Source organism: Nerophis lumbriciformis, linkage group LG28, assembly GCF_033978685.3.
Source record: "Nerophis lumbriciformis linkage group LG28, RoL_Nlum_v2.1, whole genome shotgun sequence".
NCBI classification, from domain to species: Eukaryota; Metazoa; Chordata; class Actinopteri; order Syngnathiformes; family Syngnathidae; genus Nerophis; species Nerophis lumbriciformis.
Genome location: NC_084575.2, coordinates 21,667,323 through 21,682,803, shown reverse-complemented (window position 1 = coordinate 21,682,803; position 15,481 = coordinate 21,667,323). Strand labels below are relative to the sequence as shown.

The window sequence follows — 15,481 nt, the reverse complement described above, 5'->3', positions numbered from 1 at the left end:
TGCATGTCAGCAGACTGGGGTAGATCCTGCTGAAATCCTATATATTGAATGAATAGAGAATCGTTTTGAATTGGGAAAATATCGTTTTTGAATCGAGAATCGCGTTGAATCGAAAAAAAAAAAATCGATTTTAAATCGAATCGTAACCCCAAGAATCGATATTGAATCGAATCGTGGGACACCCAAAGATTCGCAGCCCTAATATTTATTATTGAAGTCACAAAGTGCATTATTTTTTTAACATGCTTCAAAACAGCAGCTTGGAATTTGGGACATGCTCTCTCAGGGAGAGCATGAGGAGGTTGAGATGGGCGGGGTCGGGGGCGGGTGGCGGGGTTGAGGTGTGTGTGTGTGTGGGGGGGGGGGGTATATTGTAGCGTCCCGGAAGAGTTAGTGCTGCAAAGGGTTCTGGGTATTTGTTCTGTTGTGTTCATGTTGTGTTACGGTGCGGATGTTCTCCCGAAATGTGTTTGTCATTCTTGTTTGGTGTGGGTTCACAGTGTGGCGCATATTTGTAACAGTGTTAAAGTTGATTATACGACCACCCTCAGTGTGACCTGTATGGCTGTTGACCAAGTATGCATTGCAGCATTGCATTCACTTGTGTGTGTGAAAAGCCGTAGATATTATGTGACTGGGCCGGCACGCAAAGGCAGTGCCTTTAAGGTTTATTGGTGCTCTGTACTTCTCCCTACGTCCGTGTACCACTTCGTACAGCGGCGTTTTAAAAAGTCATGAATTTTACTTTTTGAAACAGATACCGATAATTTTCGATATTACATTTTAAAGCATTTATCGGCCGATAATTTCGGCAGTTCGATATTATCGGACATTTCTAGTTACTATTGTTATTAAAAATCTTTCCATAACTTGTAAAATATTAATACATTATGTCCAAATATCTAATAATAAATATACTTGAACTGCATTTTTGTTGGTTGGGTCTTCTTTTAAGCATGCACTCATAAATTCAATAATTTCATAGCTAGAGTATAAAAAAAACAAAATATGTTGTTTAACATTAAGAAAGCCCTCTAGACATGAAATAACACCCACCTTGTCACCTGTACATGCCGCAAATTTCAAAGTGTGATGTGTCGAGGGCTGACTGTATTACTATACTCACTAGGTTGCCGTCAAAATGGCCCTAGCGCAGGGGTGTCAAACTCAAATACAGAGTGGGCCAAAATTTGAAACTGAACAAAGCCGCGGGCCAAGGTTGAACAAAATAACCTTTAACGTACTCTACGAGCTATCGTCACGTGCGCTTTTCATCCATTCTAACATCGTTCAGACCCAGTCACGAGAAATGTGCGGCTTCTGTACGCACACACACGAGCGAATGCAACGCATACTTCAGCAACAGCGATACAGGTTACACTGAGGGTGAAAGTATAAACAACTTTAACACTGCTAGAAATATACGCCACACTGTGAATCCACACCAAACAAGAATAACAAACACATTTTGGGAGAACACCCGCACTGTAACACAACATAAACACAACAGAACAAATACCCAGAATCCTTTGCAGCACAAACTCTTCCAGGATGCTACAAAATACACACCCGCTACCACCAAACCTCTCCTCCCACACACACCTTGTAGCGTCCCGGAAGAGTTAGTGCTGCAAAGGGTTCTGGTTTGGTGTGGATTCACAGTGTGGCGTATATTTCTAACAGTGTTAAAGTTTTTTATTCGGCTACCCTCAGTGTAACCTGTATCCCTGTTGATGAAGTATGCGTTGCATTCTAATGTGTATCCGTGCAGAGCCCGCACATGTTATGTGACTGGGCCAACACTCGTTTGGCTGGCTGGCAGGCAGGAAGACTCCCGGGATGATCGGCGGGCCAGCTTTAGTGTTAATTTGATATCGCCTCAAGGGCCAAGTGAAACTACACGGCGGGCCAAATTTGGCCCGCGGGCCAGAGTTTGACACAAATGCCCTAGCGTGTTAGACTTTAAAGATCGAACTGGGGCAACAAACACAATATTATGTAGCCTTAGGCCAGCCCTGATTACAGGGCAATGCAAGAGGTGGGTAAATACAACATGTAAAAAAAAAAAACAAGTGAAGATGAGGACTCACAGCAAACCGGGAGAGAACGTATGCTCCTGCTCCCACGCCGATGCCGATGACGCTGTTAACTCTGCAGGGAAACCACCGGTTAGAGCAAGAATGGAGACCGTTACTCAATGTATGCACATTATTATTGATCAGCTCGCAACAGGAGGGGCACTCACTTGAGCTGAGTCATCACAGAGGGCAGCATTTCAGCCAACTCATCCATAGTTGGATAGCGATAGCTATGGACAGGCGACACGTGAATACAGACAAGCATGGTTTGGTTCTTCATGTGTGAATTAATAAGAAAAGTTGAGATCATCATAAATGAATATACAGAGTAATAGCATGCACTTCTATTAGCGAATGAACAGGCAGCTGGCGTAAGGGTTTAAATAAATGGATGGAGCGCAGGCCCCCTGACCAGCAATAACATATTCTGGCACGCACCCACTGGGGAAGGGGGGTGCAGCCTCCTGCTGGCCGGGCGCATCCACGTGGACCACTGCAAAGTGCTGCGTAATCTCCTGCATGTCCTCATAATTGAACAGGGTGTTGAAGCACGACTTGTCTGGAAAGGACAAAACAAACGTGAGGGTTTCAAAAGGTTAAAACTGGGAATGTGTCGATTTATCGGGTAAAAGTACGCAATGGGCCTTTTAATGCCAATCACAAACACAATCCTCTCCCTTAGCCTCACAGCTAATAATGTGTCTCCATACACAGTGTGGAGCCGATCCCCTACAATAAAAATAATCACCTCCATTATGGCAGATAAAATGCATTTGTTATTGAATTGAATTGAAGTACCGTATTTTTCGGACTATAAGTCGCAGTTTTTTTCATAGTTTGGCCGGGCTCCAGTGCGATTTAAATATGTTTTTTTCCTTCTTTATTATGCATTTTCGTCAGGTGCGACTTATACTCCGGTGCGACTTATACTCCGAAAAATACGGTATTCATTTCAAACCTGCACAGTACAACAACACTTTTTTTTTTACATCTTGGCAGAGACATTTATGCAAGGCTTGGAAAGGGGTTGGATGAAGCAGATGCTTACAATATCCCAAACCCTTATTATCTTAAGTATCATTATAAAGTAATATTATGACTGGAGGACGAAGCTAAACATGTTACTAAGCTAACATAGCTTTTACCATGAATTGATTAACGTGGACCCCGACTTAAACACGTTGAAAAACTTATTCGGGTGTTACCATTTAGTGGTCAATTGTACGGAATATGTACTGTACTGTGCAATCTAAATAAAAGTTTCAATCAATCAATCAATCAAACAAACCCCAAGAAATAAGTGCTTAGTAAATTTTAATAATGTAAAAGGAACCACTTTCCAGGAGAAAGTAGGCAGCTATAGGAAATGAACATGTAGACTAATTAAGATTTTAGAGCAGTGGTTCTTAACCTTGTTGGAGGTACCGAACCCCACCAGTTTCATATGCGCATTTCCCGAACCCTCCTTTTTTTTCAAATTCAAGACAAAGTTATTATATGTTTTTGGTAACACTTTAGTATGGGGAACATATTCTAAGTCAGTGATTTTCAACCTTTTTTGAGCGAAGGCACATTTTTTGTGTTGACAAAATCCAGAGGCACACCACCAGCAGAAATCATTAAACAACGAAAATTAGTTGACAGTAAAAAGTCGTTGCAATTGTTGGATATGAATTTAAACCATAACCAACCATGCATCAATATAGCTCTTGCCTCAAAGTAGGTGTACTGTCACCACCTGTCACATCACGCCGTGACTTATTTGGAGTTTTTTGCTGTTTTCCTGTGTGTAGTGTTTTAGTTCTTGTCTTGCGCTCCAATTTTGGTGGCTTTTTCTCTTTTTTTGGTATTTTCCTGGAGCAGTTTCATGTCTTCCTTTGAGCGATATTTCCCGTATCTACTTTGTTTTTATCCTTCTTCGTGGGGACATTGTCGATTGTCATGTCATGTTCGGATGTACATTGTGGACGCCATCTTTGCTCCACAGTAAGTCTTTGCTGTCGTCCAGCATTCTGTTTTTGTTTACATGGTAGCCAGTTCAGTTTTAGTTTCGTTCTGCATAGCCTTCCCTAAGCTTCAATGCCTTTTCTTAGGGTCACTAACCTTTTGTTTATTTTTGGTTTAAGCATTAGACACCCTTTTACCTGCACACTGCCTCCCGCTGTTTCCGACATCTACAAAGCAATTAGCTACCTGCTGCCAACTACTGATATGGAAGAGTATTACATGGTTACTCTGCCGCGCTCTAGACAGCACCAACACCCAACAACAACACATCATTTACAGACTATAATTACTGGTTTGCAAAAAATATTTTTTACCCCAAATCGGTGAAATTAGATCATCTCCCACGGCACACCAGACTGTATCTCACGGCACACTAGTGCCGCGGCACAGTGGTTGAAAAACACTGTTCTAAGTAACAAAGACTTAATTTAGAGTTATTTGGTTAGGGTTAGGGTTAGAGGGTTAGGGCCAGGGTTAGAAGGCGAGGGTTATAATAAGGTCATGTCGAATAAGGCATTAATAAGTACTTAATAATGACTAGTTAAGAGCCAATATGTTACTAATTTGCATGTTAATAAGCAACTAATTAATGGTGAATATGTTCCCCATACTAAAGTGTTACCATGTTTTTTTACTGGTGCACAAAATTAACCGTGCATGAACATCACCTTGTTCAAACAACAAAACCAACACAGTGCATAAAATCACAACAAATTACACACCTGCAAATCAGTGTGACTTCTGCTGTTGCCGTATCCGTAATACGCCAATAGGGAGAAGGTTTTATTTACACGATGAGTCGGGTGTGTTTTGACCTCCGCCGAACCCCTGAGCCCGACCCACCGAACCCCTAGGGTTCGATCGAACCCAGGTTAAGAAGCACTGTTTTAGAGAGAGAATGATTTAACAACAACTGTTGGTGTGTCAGCATTGTCAGAGTCAGTACACGGAATGTAAGAGGAGGATCGGATGGATCGATCCATAAATTGGTTGTGTCCATATTAAGGGTAGTAACAGTATGTGATCGATACTACAGTGATCATATCGATATTCTTATTTTCTTTTAGTTGTTTTTGATAAGGTTTACAAATTCAAAGTAACTTCCCTGGACACAGAAGAACTTTGAGGGCAAAACTAAAGGGTTTAAATGAGTAGTAGATAGTAGTTTGTTAAGTTATTGTGTACGATGGACTTTGTTTTATTCAAACAATTGTGTGTAATACAATAGAATAAGTAACTAGTTTTAATATTGTGTTGATATTGTTAAATGGGCAGCATAGAACCTTGATCGGAACATCCCTAGTTAAAACGAAATACTTTGATCGCATGTATGTTTTGTTATGGCTCGGCGCACTCACGATTGAGACCAATGTCGTGATAGGTGAGGATGATGGGTCTGTTGCCCTTGGGAACGCCTCTCATCGTCACATGAAGAAGGCCATGAGGAGTCTCAATGTCATGCTCCTGCAGCCACACACACAAGAGGAGAGAGAGAGAGGGTGCATTTAGAAAAGAAGAACTGTGTTTCACCCCATAAAGTCTATGAAATAACATTTTTGCCTCATATAACACTGATATAATTAAGATAAATTCTGCTAACGTGGCATCTTGTAGCCACAGCTAACAAGCATGAAGGAAGAGTGTAAAGGAAGTCACTTTTTAATTACTGTTATGATAATTAATAATAGAGGTAAAGTAATACATGTGTGTGTTTAGTTCAGAACACTGATTATACTCTTGGTCTTAAAACTGTGACAAAAATGAAGCAAACAGTGCAAAGCAGGACTATTCATGTGCTTCTGATTTGCTGATTCATAAGAAAGGACACTTCACCTTCAGATAAAATAAATATTTCATACCACAGGATGATTGCATTCTGTAAAAAGGATAAATAATTGAAATGTCCCGTTGGACCAAAAGTAATGACCAAAGAAGTTGCATCTTTAAAAAGTCTCTGTTTAAGGATGCAAAGCATGTGCTTCTGCTCCAGTGCCCTCAGACAGACAAAGCAGTGAAAAGGGGCTGATTTTCATCAAGAACATATCGTCTTTAAAAAAAAAAAAAAAAAGGGAGGGTATGACGCTGCAAAAAACGAAAATGCTTTGCAGCTTCTCTGCAGCGGGACAGATTAAAATTCAGAGCACTCACACCAGCCTCACTATTCTATTCATCGCTTTCTTTTGAATCGAGCACAAGGAAGGCTTGCTTTGGCGAAAACAACAACAGGGTGGAAAGCCAAAGGGGGCATTTTTGTCATTCATTGGAAGATGCAAGAACGCGAGTGGTGAACTAAAAACACTACGTGGGAGGTGTTACAATGTGCACAAATTAGGATTTGGGAAAGGTACAGCCTCACTTAATGCGACAAGAGGACAAAAAAGGTGCATAGTCAGCATGAAGTGCCTATGTACAAGAAGCAGTGGGCGGGCCTGGTGTCATGTCAAGGCCTCCTAGATGTAAATAATGACATCAGGTGACAACTTTTCTACCTGGGTGCATTCGTTTGATGGACACGAGTCACAACCTTTACTGGGGTGATGAACGTTACTCCTCAAGGTCTCAAGGACGAGGCTGCAGCAATTCCAAAAAGCAATGAGTGATCGCTAAACTGACAGCGACTAAATGAGTTATCCTTGTTTTTGCGTGGGTGTCTGGCTCAAGGAACAAAACAGATTGAGCTTCATTGACTCCATGCCAGCAGCTGGAAGCAACGATCTCCAGTTACTAAATATAACATGTCTTTTAGAAATGGAAAAAAAAAAGCATGACGACATTTCCTTCCTTTCATGGAGCTAACGGAATGTAGGTGTAACTTTGGGTGTTACGGGCCCGGAAAAAAAAACGACTACCGGTACTTGTGATGCTGCGAAACTGTCATTTTTAGCTTAAACAAGAAAAGAGGAGTTTTAGCACACTTTAAAAAGGCCCAGCAAGTAAAGTACATCCCGCCAGCAAAAAGTGGCAAATAGAGTGTGACTGACAGAGACAGGAGGAGAGAGAGAAGTCTGGTGTGACTAACTAAAATGGAAGGGAGACATCCATTTAATATATCATGCCTTCCCAGAAATGTGTTGCAAAAAAAAAAAGAAGAGGAAGATCAGAGAACCAGGAGTGGCAATTTAGCTTCTGGCAAGGTTTATATGCTTTATTGATCTGAGAAATGTGTCTCAAATCATTTCCTGTCCGACACACAAATACACACTGCAGCAGCATGATGGGAAAACAGACTCAGGGTGGGGCTGCAGCTTAAAAAGAAAGAGATATAACATGACATGGCAGCATGTTTCTTTCTTTCTATTGCAATCGTGGTGGCGTTTTGTTTGTGTGGCTGCTTTGAGGGGACATTAAGAATTCAGGAGGTTGCTCAGGGCAACTGGAAGGTTACACGACTGTAGTCAAAGAATGAAATAAGGGTAAGGTGCAGCAGCAGCAGCAGAAAACAGAAAAAAAAGAGCAGTATGTCATGCTCTCTTGTTCTTCCAGCAATTTCTTATCAATCCCCCCCCATTCCATGTTCACCCCGCCCTGCCTGGAATGATATCAATCACCTCTGTGTGCAGCATTACAGGGCAGAAACCATGAGCAGTCAGCAGCTTCAGTGTACGCAGGGCCGTACATGCACACATACTGGAGTAATCTCGCTTTCTATGACACGACCTTTTCATAACTGCAGCAAAGGGTCAGTATGCGTGTCATCAAATTCAAAGTCTCTGCAGAGGAGGGAAGGAGCTGCTATATTAGATTTAGCGTGTTGTTGCTCTGGTGTGACCTTCTAAAGAGGGGGAAAAAAGAGCAAACCGTATAGCCATTCACCGGGAAATATCACAAACAACATGTGGGATGTAAACCCAAAACATATATGACCCTGGCAGGCAGAAAACAAAGTCCTTGCATTTTTTCAGACTGAACCAACTCCTCGTATGGACATGCACACCAAACAGCTACTGCATGTCCAAAAAAAAAAAAAGGTGGTGACAAGAAGTCTACAGGACTACCAGCAGCTTTGTCCTCAGCTGTTTTAACTAAATCCACGGGGAAATCACACATTAACCCACCCCCTAATCGGAAGCAAACCCCTTAGCTGCAAGCTTCCAGTCAGGTGTATCAAGATCCATTTGTCACTCACCACTCCATTGCCACAGCTTGCAATCTGGTCCAGATCCAAAATAGCTGACATTGTTACCTACACAGGAGAGGGCTGTGTTATGCTAAGTGCGAGCGTGTGCTCGGCAGCTTTGAAGAGCTACGGAAGGAGGAGGAGGGAGAGGAGGAGAGGAAGGTTGGACGAAAAGAAGGGATGGAGGTTTGGGAGGCGAGAGCAGGACCGACAAGACAGAGAGAGAGAGAGAGAGAGAGAGAGAGAGAGAGAGAAACACAGCAAGGAGGGAGTGAAGGAGAGATGGGCAAATAATGTGAATGGAAGCTGAGGATGAGGGGCGGAGAGGATGCAGATCGACGGAGAGGGAGAGCGAGAGGAGACGAGGGAAAAGACAGTGGGAGGAGTGGGAGAAGGCAGACTGTGCTTAGTAGTCACCGTGCGTCCGCACGTTCCGCCAGCAGTGCGTCTAATTGGATTGCAGAGGGTCAGGTGGGTAGAGGGTGGAGCAATAGTGGGGAAAACAGGAAGGAGGGGAGGAGGCATGAGCGAGAGAGTGGGGTTGATGGGGGTGCAAAGGATGCATTAGAGTCCGTCCAGGAAAATAGCAAGGCTGCTGACATCATGCAATGACGCTGACAGAAACAAGATGAGGAGAGTGACTTTGACCACTCCCCCTGCACTGGCTGCCGCATCAGCAAATGGGCTCTCGTCACATTCAGATGTACTTATTTACTTTCCTAGGCATGCCGTCCTTTAAACATTGTATATGGTAAAACTCTTACTGAATTACAACTACTGTTATTTTTTAACTATCGCAATATCAATTACATTGAGTCATTTGATCCGCATACATATTGATTTCTAACCTCTCCTATGTCCTCTACATAGTTGTGAAGGGTGCCTGTGTTAGTCAAGACAGGCACCCCTCTGCAACCTATAGCCCCCAGCAAGGGGAGGGGAAGGGGGGTGTCTTGTGGAAAATGTGGGCCTCTCATTGGTCTGATGAAGCAACAGCAGCTTGTGCACTAATTCAACTTGATCGAACTGACCTGCAGAGGGTGCTATTGGCACAAATGAATACAACATATGGACATAAGTGTTAGGGCAGCTGGCCATTAAACATACAGGAATTTTAAACCGCAGCTTTCTACAAGACTTTAAAACATGCAAGTTTGCATTCTTGCCCACTGGAGTCATCTCAAAAAATATTTGTCAAACACAGACTCACAATCTTTGTTTCTATTGCTGGGTTGCAAACATGTGACATAGAGCTGCTTTCAGTTTTGACTTGGGGGGGGGAAACCTAACACCGTTTTTGGCCTGCGAGCCAAATCTGATTTCAAGTCCCGATCCAATACTGTGACGATAGATTATAGAACTGAAAATGTTGTATAACAAGTAACCAACAAACAAAAAACACTTTAACAATTATATTGTAATAAAAACAGGAAATAGAAAAATATTGGTCTCATCACTTTAGTATAGTTTATATAATGATACTATACCCCGAAAGGGACACGCGGTAGAAAATGGATGGATGGATGGACTATAATAGGTATAAATAGTCTCGACAACTAGACTGATCACCTCCACTTTACATTGAAGCTTTAGCGGTTAGCTTCTTGTGTCGTCCTACTCAGTGTGTGTGTGTGTAGTAAGGGTGTCCCGATACTCATATTTCCGGAACCGGTACCAAAATGTATTTTGATACGTTTCAAAATAAAGGGGACCAAAAACAAATGTCATTATTGGCTTCACTTTAACAGAAAATCTTACGATACTGTACCTTAAACATATGTTTGTAATTGCACTCAAAGAACAATTTTGTAAAATTTAAATAAAAATTAAAAGGCATTAAACACACTAGGCGTTTCTTATTGCACTCAAAGAACTATTTACAATTGTATATATTACATATAGTCTGCCATAATCTAGGATTACGTTAGAATAGCGTAGAAAGCTTTACTGACATTGTATTAAATGCTTCATGATTTATGGTTGCCAATTTCGATCTGTGCTACAATCATTAGTAAATACTAAAAACAATACTATGGCTAAAAGTACACAGATAATACATGTAGCAGGTAAAAAATAAAAATTGTTTAAAATAAAACACAAATCGTAGGAATTTGTAACAAAATTCAGTCATTTTACTTGCATTAGTTTACGCTATACGGGCAGTTTGGACTGCGCTAATATTTGGCAACAAGGCAGCTGTGTGCGCGTCTACGTATCTATATATACACAAAAGGGATTGATTGATTGAAGGGGAGCTGGTTAACTACATTACCTTTAAACTCCTTGTACAGGTCTGGATGATTGTTATTTAAATGTTTACCTAAGTTGAAGCAAAGATTGTAATACGTCATGCCACCTTTGGCAAGGTAGGTTTTTTTGTTTGTATGGTATTGTTCTTGTATTATATTGTTTATGTTAAATATGGAATGAAATAGAAGGGTTGGGATATTATAAGCATCTGCTTCATCCAACCCCTTTTCAAGCCTTGCACAAATGTTTCTGCCAAGATGTAAAAAAAAAACTGTGTTGTTGTACTGTGCAGGTTTGAAATAAATACTTCAATTCAATTCAAAGGGGAACTGCACTTTTTGGGGAATTTGGCCTATCATTCACAATCCTTATGTAAGATAAGAACACATATGTTTTTCTTTTTTTATGCATTCTAAATACTAAAAAAATGCGATTAAAAGTCCACTTACAATGTAGCCTTTAGGGAGTCGCTCTATTCTGCCTATAAAGCCCTTAAAGGAACACCAAAACACCTCCATTAAGGTTTTATATACATGCTGTAAGTATATATGTAAAGTACTAAAAGGCACATTCATAATAACATTTGAAATTTACGTATTTTGATCATTTTAGGAATATGTGGCAGATTAATTTCAAAACCGTATCACGTTTGCTTATTTTTTAACTACATCACTGATTAAAAACTCCCTCCATACTTCATGAGCGCCAACAAACATAATAAACCCAGCTTTGGTTACTGTACAATGTCTGTTGTCATCAGGATGCCGATTGATAGAACCTTGTTATATTCTCGTTTGGATGAAAAATTACTCATAATCCTCGCGACGAAAAGGGGGGTGGAACCAAGCGTCTTTTTGTGTCATTCTCGCCATTTCCGGGTCTAAATTGTCTGTCAAAGTGCACCAAGTTGTCGGATAACATCCTCATCCTTCTACTATCCAGGTGAGAGGCATGATTTATGATCTACAATAAAACTTCCACGAGCAGGGAAGCAAAAAAGCAGCTGACCTTAGATTTTGTCAATATCGGCACACAAACTTGTAGTCACGGTGCCGCTATGAATAGTTTGTGTGCATTAGCGCTTATAACAATATCACTAATACTTGGTTAATATTCAACTCACGAAATGTAAATGGAGTATTGTTGGCGCTTTTTAGATGTGTTTTTATTGGGTTTTATGGGCGTAATGGAGGACTTCCCATTGGTTCCGTTGTAAGCGAACTTTTATTTACAAGTTAGAATTTATATTAAAAAAAATACACCCGTCGTCATGTCTTTCATAATTAATGTGAGCGATAGGCAAAATTCCCCCCAAAAGTGCAGTCCCCATTTAAAGCAGCGCTTGCACCGCTTGCATTGTTTGCAGTGCGGCGCTTCTGGTAGTTTTGAAGCCCAAATACCTTGATATTGCTCCTCACGCACCTTCTTTATCAACCAGTAGGAATGCTGTTTTTTGCCATTCTTCCTCTCCACACTGTTTTTGCCTGTATGCGCCTTGTGTGTTCATTTTGACACACTCAACATCTGTACGTTACCGTCGCACGGTAGAATGCGAATGAAAAAAAAGTACAGGTATTTTTCAAAGGCTGTTTAGTATTGTTTTTAATTAGAGATGTCTGATAATATCGGACTGCCGATATTATCGGCCGATAAATGCTTTAAAATGTAATATCGTAAATTATCCGTATCGGTTTCAAAAAGTAAAATTTATGACTTTTTAAAACGCCGCTGTACGGAGTGGTACACGGACGTAGTGAGAAGTACAGAGTAGTTGCGTCTCCCAGTCATACTTGCCAACCCTCACGAATTTCAGTGCCCCTCCCGAAATCTCCCGGGGCAACCTTTCTCCCGAATTTCTCCCGATTTCCACCCAGACAACAATATAGGGGGCGTGCCTTAAAGGCACTGCCTTTGCGTGCCGCCGGCCCAATCACATAATATCTACTGCTTTTCACACACACAAGTGAATGCAAGGCATACTTGGTCAACAGCCATACAGGTCACACTGAGGGTGGCCGTATAAACAACTTTAACACTGTTACAAATATGCGCCACACTGTGAACTCACACCAAACAAGAATGACAAACACATTTCGGGAGAACATCCGCACCGTAACACAACATAAACACAATAGAACAAATACCCAGAACCCCTTGAAGCACTAACTCTTCCGAGACGCTACAATATACCCCCCCCCCGCTACCCCCCTACCCCCTCCCCACCTCAACCCCGCCTCCCCCCCAACCCCGCCCACCTCAACCTCCTCTTGCTCTCTCAGGGAGAGCATGTCCCAAATTCCAAGCTGCTGTTTTGAGGCATGTTAAAAAAATAATGCACTTTGTGACTTCAATAATAAATAAGGCAGTGCCATGTTGGCATTTTGTTACATTGTTTAATACATCCAGCTGGGCATCACAATAAAATTAGGCATAATAATGTGTTAATTCCACGACTGTATATATCGGTTGATATCGGAATCGGTAATTAAGAGTTGGACAATATCGGAATATCGGATATCGGCCAAAAAGCCATTATCGGACATCTCTATTTTTAATTAATTAGTACCGCAGTACAACCTAGTGTGTAGCATGTTAAGCCAACCATTTACTCTGTTACACAGCTGCGGTAAAGATCGGCTGGACTCGGCAGATCGGCAATCAGTTAAAAAAGGCAAAAATCGGCCCGCAATAGGGATCGGGACATCTCCATTTAGTAATGTTTATTTATTCAGTATTATACAACAACTGAATGTGAGTGGCTCTATAACCTCTTAAATTGAAAAACTTCACAAGTTTTTAAAGATTTTACCTACATCACTGAAGTGGACATTTCAAACTACAGGTATCTGGTCGCTCCCATTTCTTTCTACACTCACAAGAATTAAAAGTACCAAAGTATGGAGGCTCAGGCACATCACTTCTGTACATCTAAATGGGTCCGTGAATTAGGCATTAAAGGACCCCTCTAATGCTGATAACAGTAGCACTTATTTCGAGAGATGTCCGATAATATCGGACTGCCGATATTATCAGCCGATAAATGCTATAAAATGTAATATCGGAAATTATCGGTATCGGTTTCAAAAAGTAAAATGTATGACTTTTTAAAACGCCGCTGTACGGAGTGGTACACGGACGTAGGGAGAAGTACAGAGCAGTTGCGTCTCCCAGTCATACTTGCCAACACTCCCGGGAGACTCCCAAATTTCAGTGCCCCTCCCGAATTTCTCCCGATTTCCACCCAGACAACAATATTGGAGGCGTACCTTAAAGGCACTGCCTTTACGTGCCGGCCCAATCACATAAGATCTACGGCTTTTTAAACACACAAGTGAATGCAAGCATACTTGGTCAATAGCCATACAGGTCACACTGAGGGTGGCCGTATAAACAACTTTAACACTGTTACAAATATGCGCCACACTGTGAACCCACACCAAACAAGAATGACAAACACATTTCGGGAGAACAGCCGCACCGTAACACAACATAAACACAACATAATCACAACAGAACAAATACCCAGAACCCCTTTCAGCACTAACTCTTCCGGGACGCTACAATATACACCCCCCACCCCCCGCTACTCCCTTCCCCCTCCCCCCAACCCTGCCCACCTCAACCTCCTCATGCTCCTTTAGGGAGAGCATGTCCCAAATTCCAAGCTGCTGTTTTGAGGCATGTTAAAAAAAACAATGCACTTTGTGACTTCAATAATAAATATGGCAGTGCCATGTTGGCATTTTTTTTTCCATAACTTGAGTTGATTTATTTTGGAAAACCTTGTTACATTGTTTAATGCATCCAGCTGGGCATCACAATAAAATTAGGCATAATAATGTGTTAATTCCACGACTGTATATATCGGTATCAGTTGATATCGGAATAAGTAATTAAGAGTTGGACAATATCGGAATATCGGCAAAAAAGCCATTATCGGCCATCTCTACTTGTTTAATATGTTTTGTACCTAAAAAGGTAAAATAGACACAATTGTAATTACAGCACGTTTTAGAACACCTTTTAGTTCCAAAATGTGGGCCGGCCTGCATCACCCTGCTGACGTGACCTACAGAAGACTGGAAGCATTTTCATATTGCGTAAAATGTGTTTTGGTAGCATCTTCATCCCCAATCACAATATTTTTGCGCATAATTTGAAGAAATTATTAAATATGTCTGCCAGATGCATGGTTACAGGTTGCAGCAATACAACTAAAGAACGTGTCAGCCTGCATACATTACCAAATCATGGGAATATGAGCAAAGTATGAACGTCTTCAGTCAAACTGACTTGGAATGGACCAAGCGACCATTTCAATGAATCTGACTTAGAAGAAAAAGGGTTTTGGTCTGAGTTTGGATGGAAATGTCTTTAAAAGACTCCAGCAAAATGACTGAGTTACAACCCGCGGAAAAATGGAAAAAGAAGATCAGACATCGGGCTCAAAAATGAGAGGAAAAAAAAGGTAAGCCACAAGTATTCCATGTTCCGCCCTTTTCTATTCATGTTGCTCAAGATGCTTGAGGAAATGCTGAAAGAGCATGAGGAAACAGGCTATGGAAGAGGAGATGGAAGAGCATGGAAGTCCAGATATGTCGATTCTTTTAGTATTTATTTTTTGCTCATAATGTTAACCATATCAGTTTTGAAGTCATCATCGACCAGGATGACAAAAGCACGCAATTAAATAACTATAATAATAGTTTCACATGTCTTTATCCACACGGTTTATGTGGGGAAATGGGGGGGCAGCATATTGAGTCTTGTGATGGAGAAGGGGCGTTCCAAGTACAGTTAGGTTACCCATTTCTCAAAAGCTAATTGATATGTTGGGAAATGACTGCTAGATTTGCTGGAGCAAAAAGTACATAAAGGGAACTTATTAGTGACATTTTGGTCATTTGGACGCTGTGAGTCCTTTTAAGGCCGTGAAGGACAATGTTGGTGCACAAGGTAGTGATGGACATTGTTGAAAACTCAGCAATATTTATTTACCGATGTTTTCACGCAATTCACTCATAGCATA

The 15,481-nt window shown here is 41.3% G+C and overlaps 1 protein-coding gene across 3 annotated transcripts in view; it reads right to left on the bottom strand.

Annotated features, from left to right (window-relative positions):
- ndrg3a (ndrg family member 3a) overlaps positions 1-15,481 on the bottom strand; it is a 108,593-nt gene that overhangs the window by 27,551 nt on the left and 65,561 nt on the right. For 2 of the 3 annotated variants that reach the window (XM_061923868.2, XM_061923870.2), the window contains exons 4-7: positions 5,444-5,549; positions 2,517-2,637; positions 2,246-2,308; positions 2,091-2,151 (exon numbers count right to left, since the gene is read on the bottom strand). In XM_061923868.2, the coding sequence (XP_061779852.2) occupies positions 2,091-2,151; positions 2,246-2,308; positions 2,517-2,637; positions 5,444-5,549 (351 nt within the window). Of the gene's footprint in view, positions 1-2,090; positions 2,152-2,245; positions 2,309-2,516; positions 2,638-5,443; positions 5,550-8,211; positions 8,575-15,481 lie in introns of those variants that run through there. The other variant, XM_061923871.2, reaches the window with a different exon arrangement.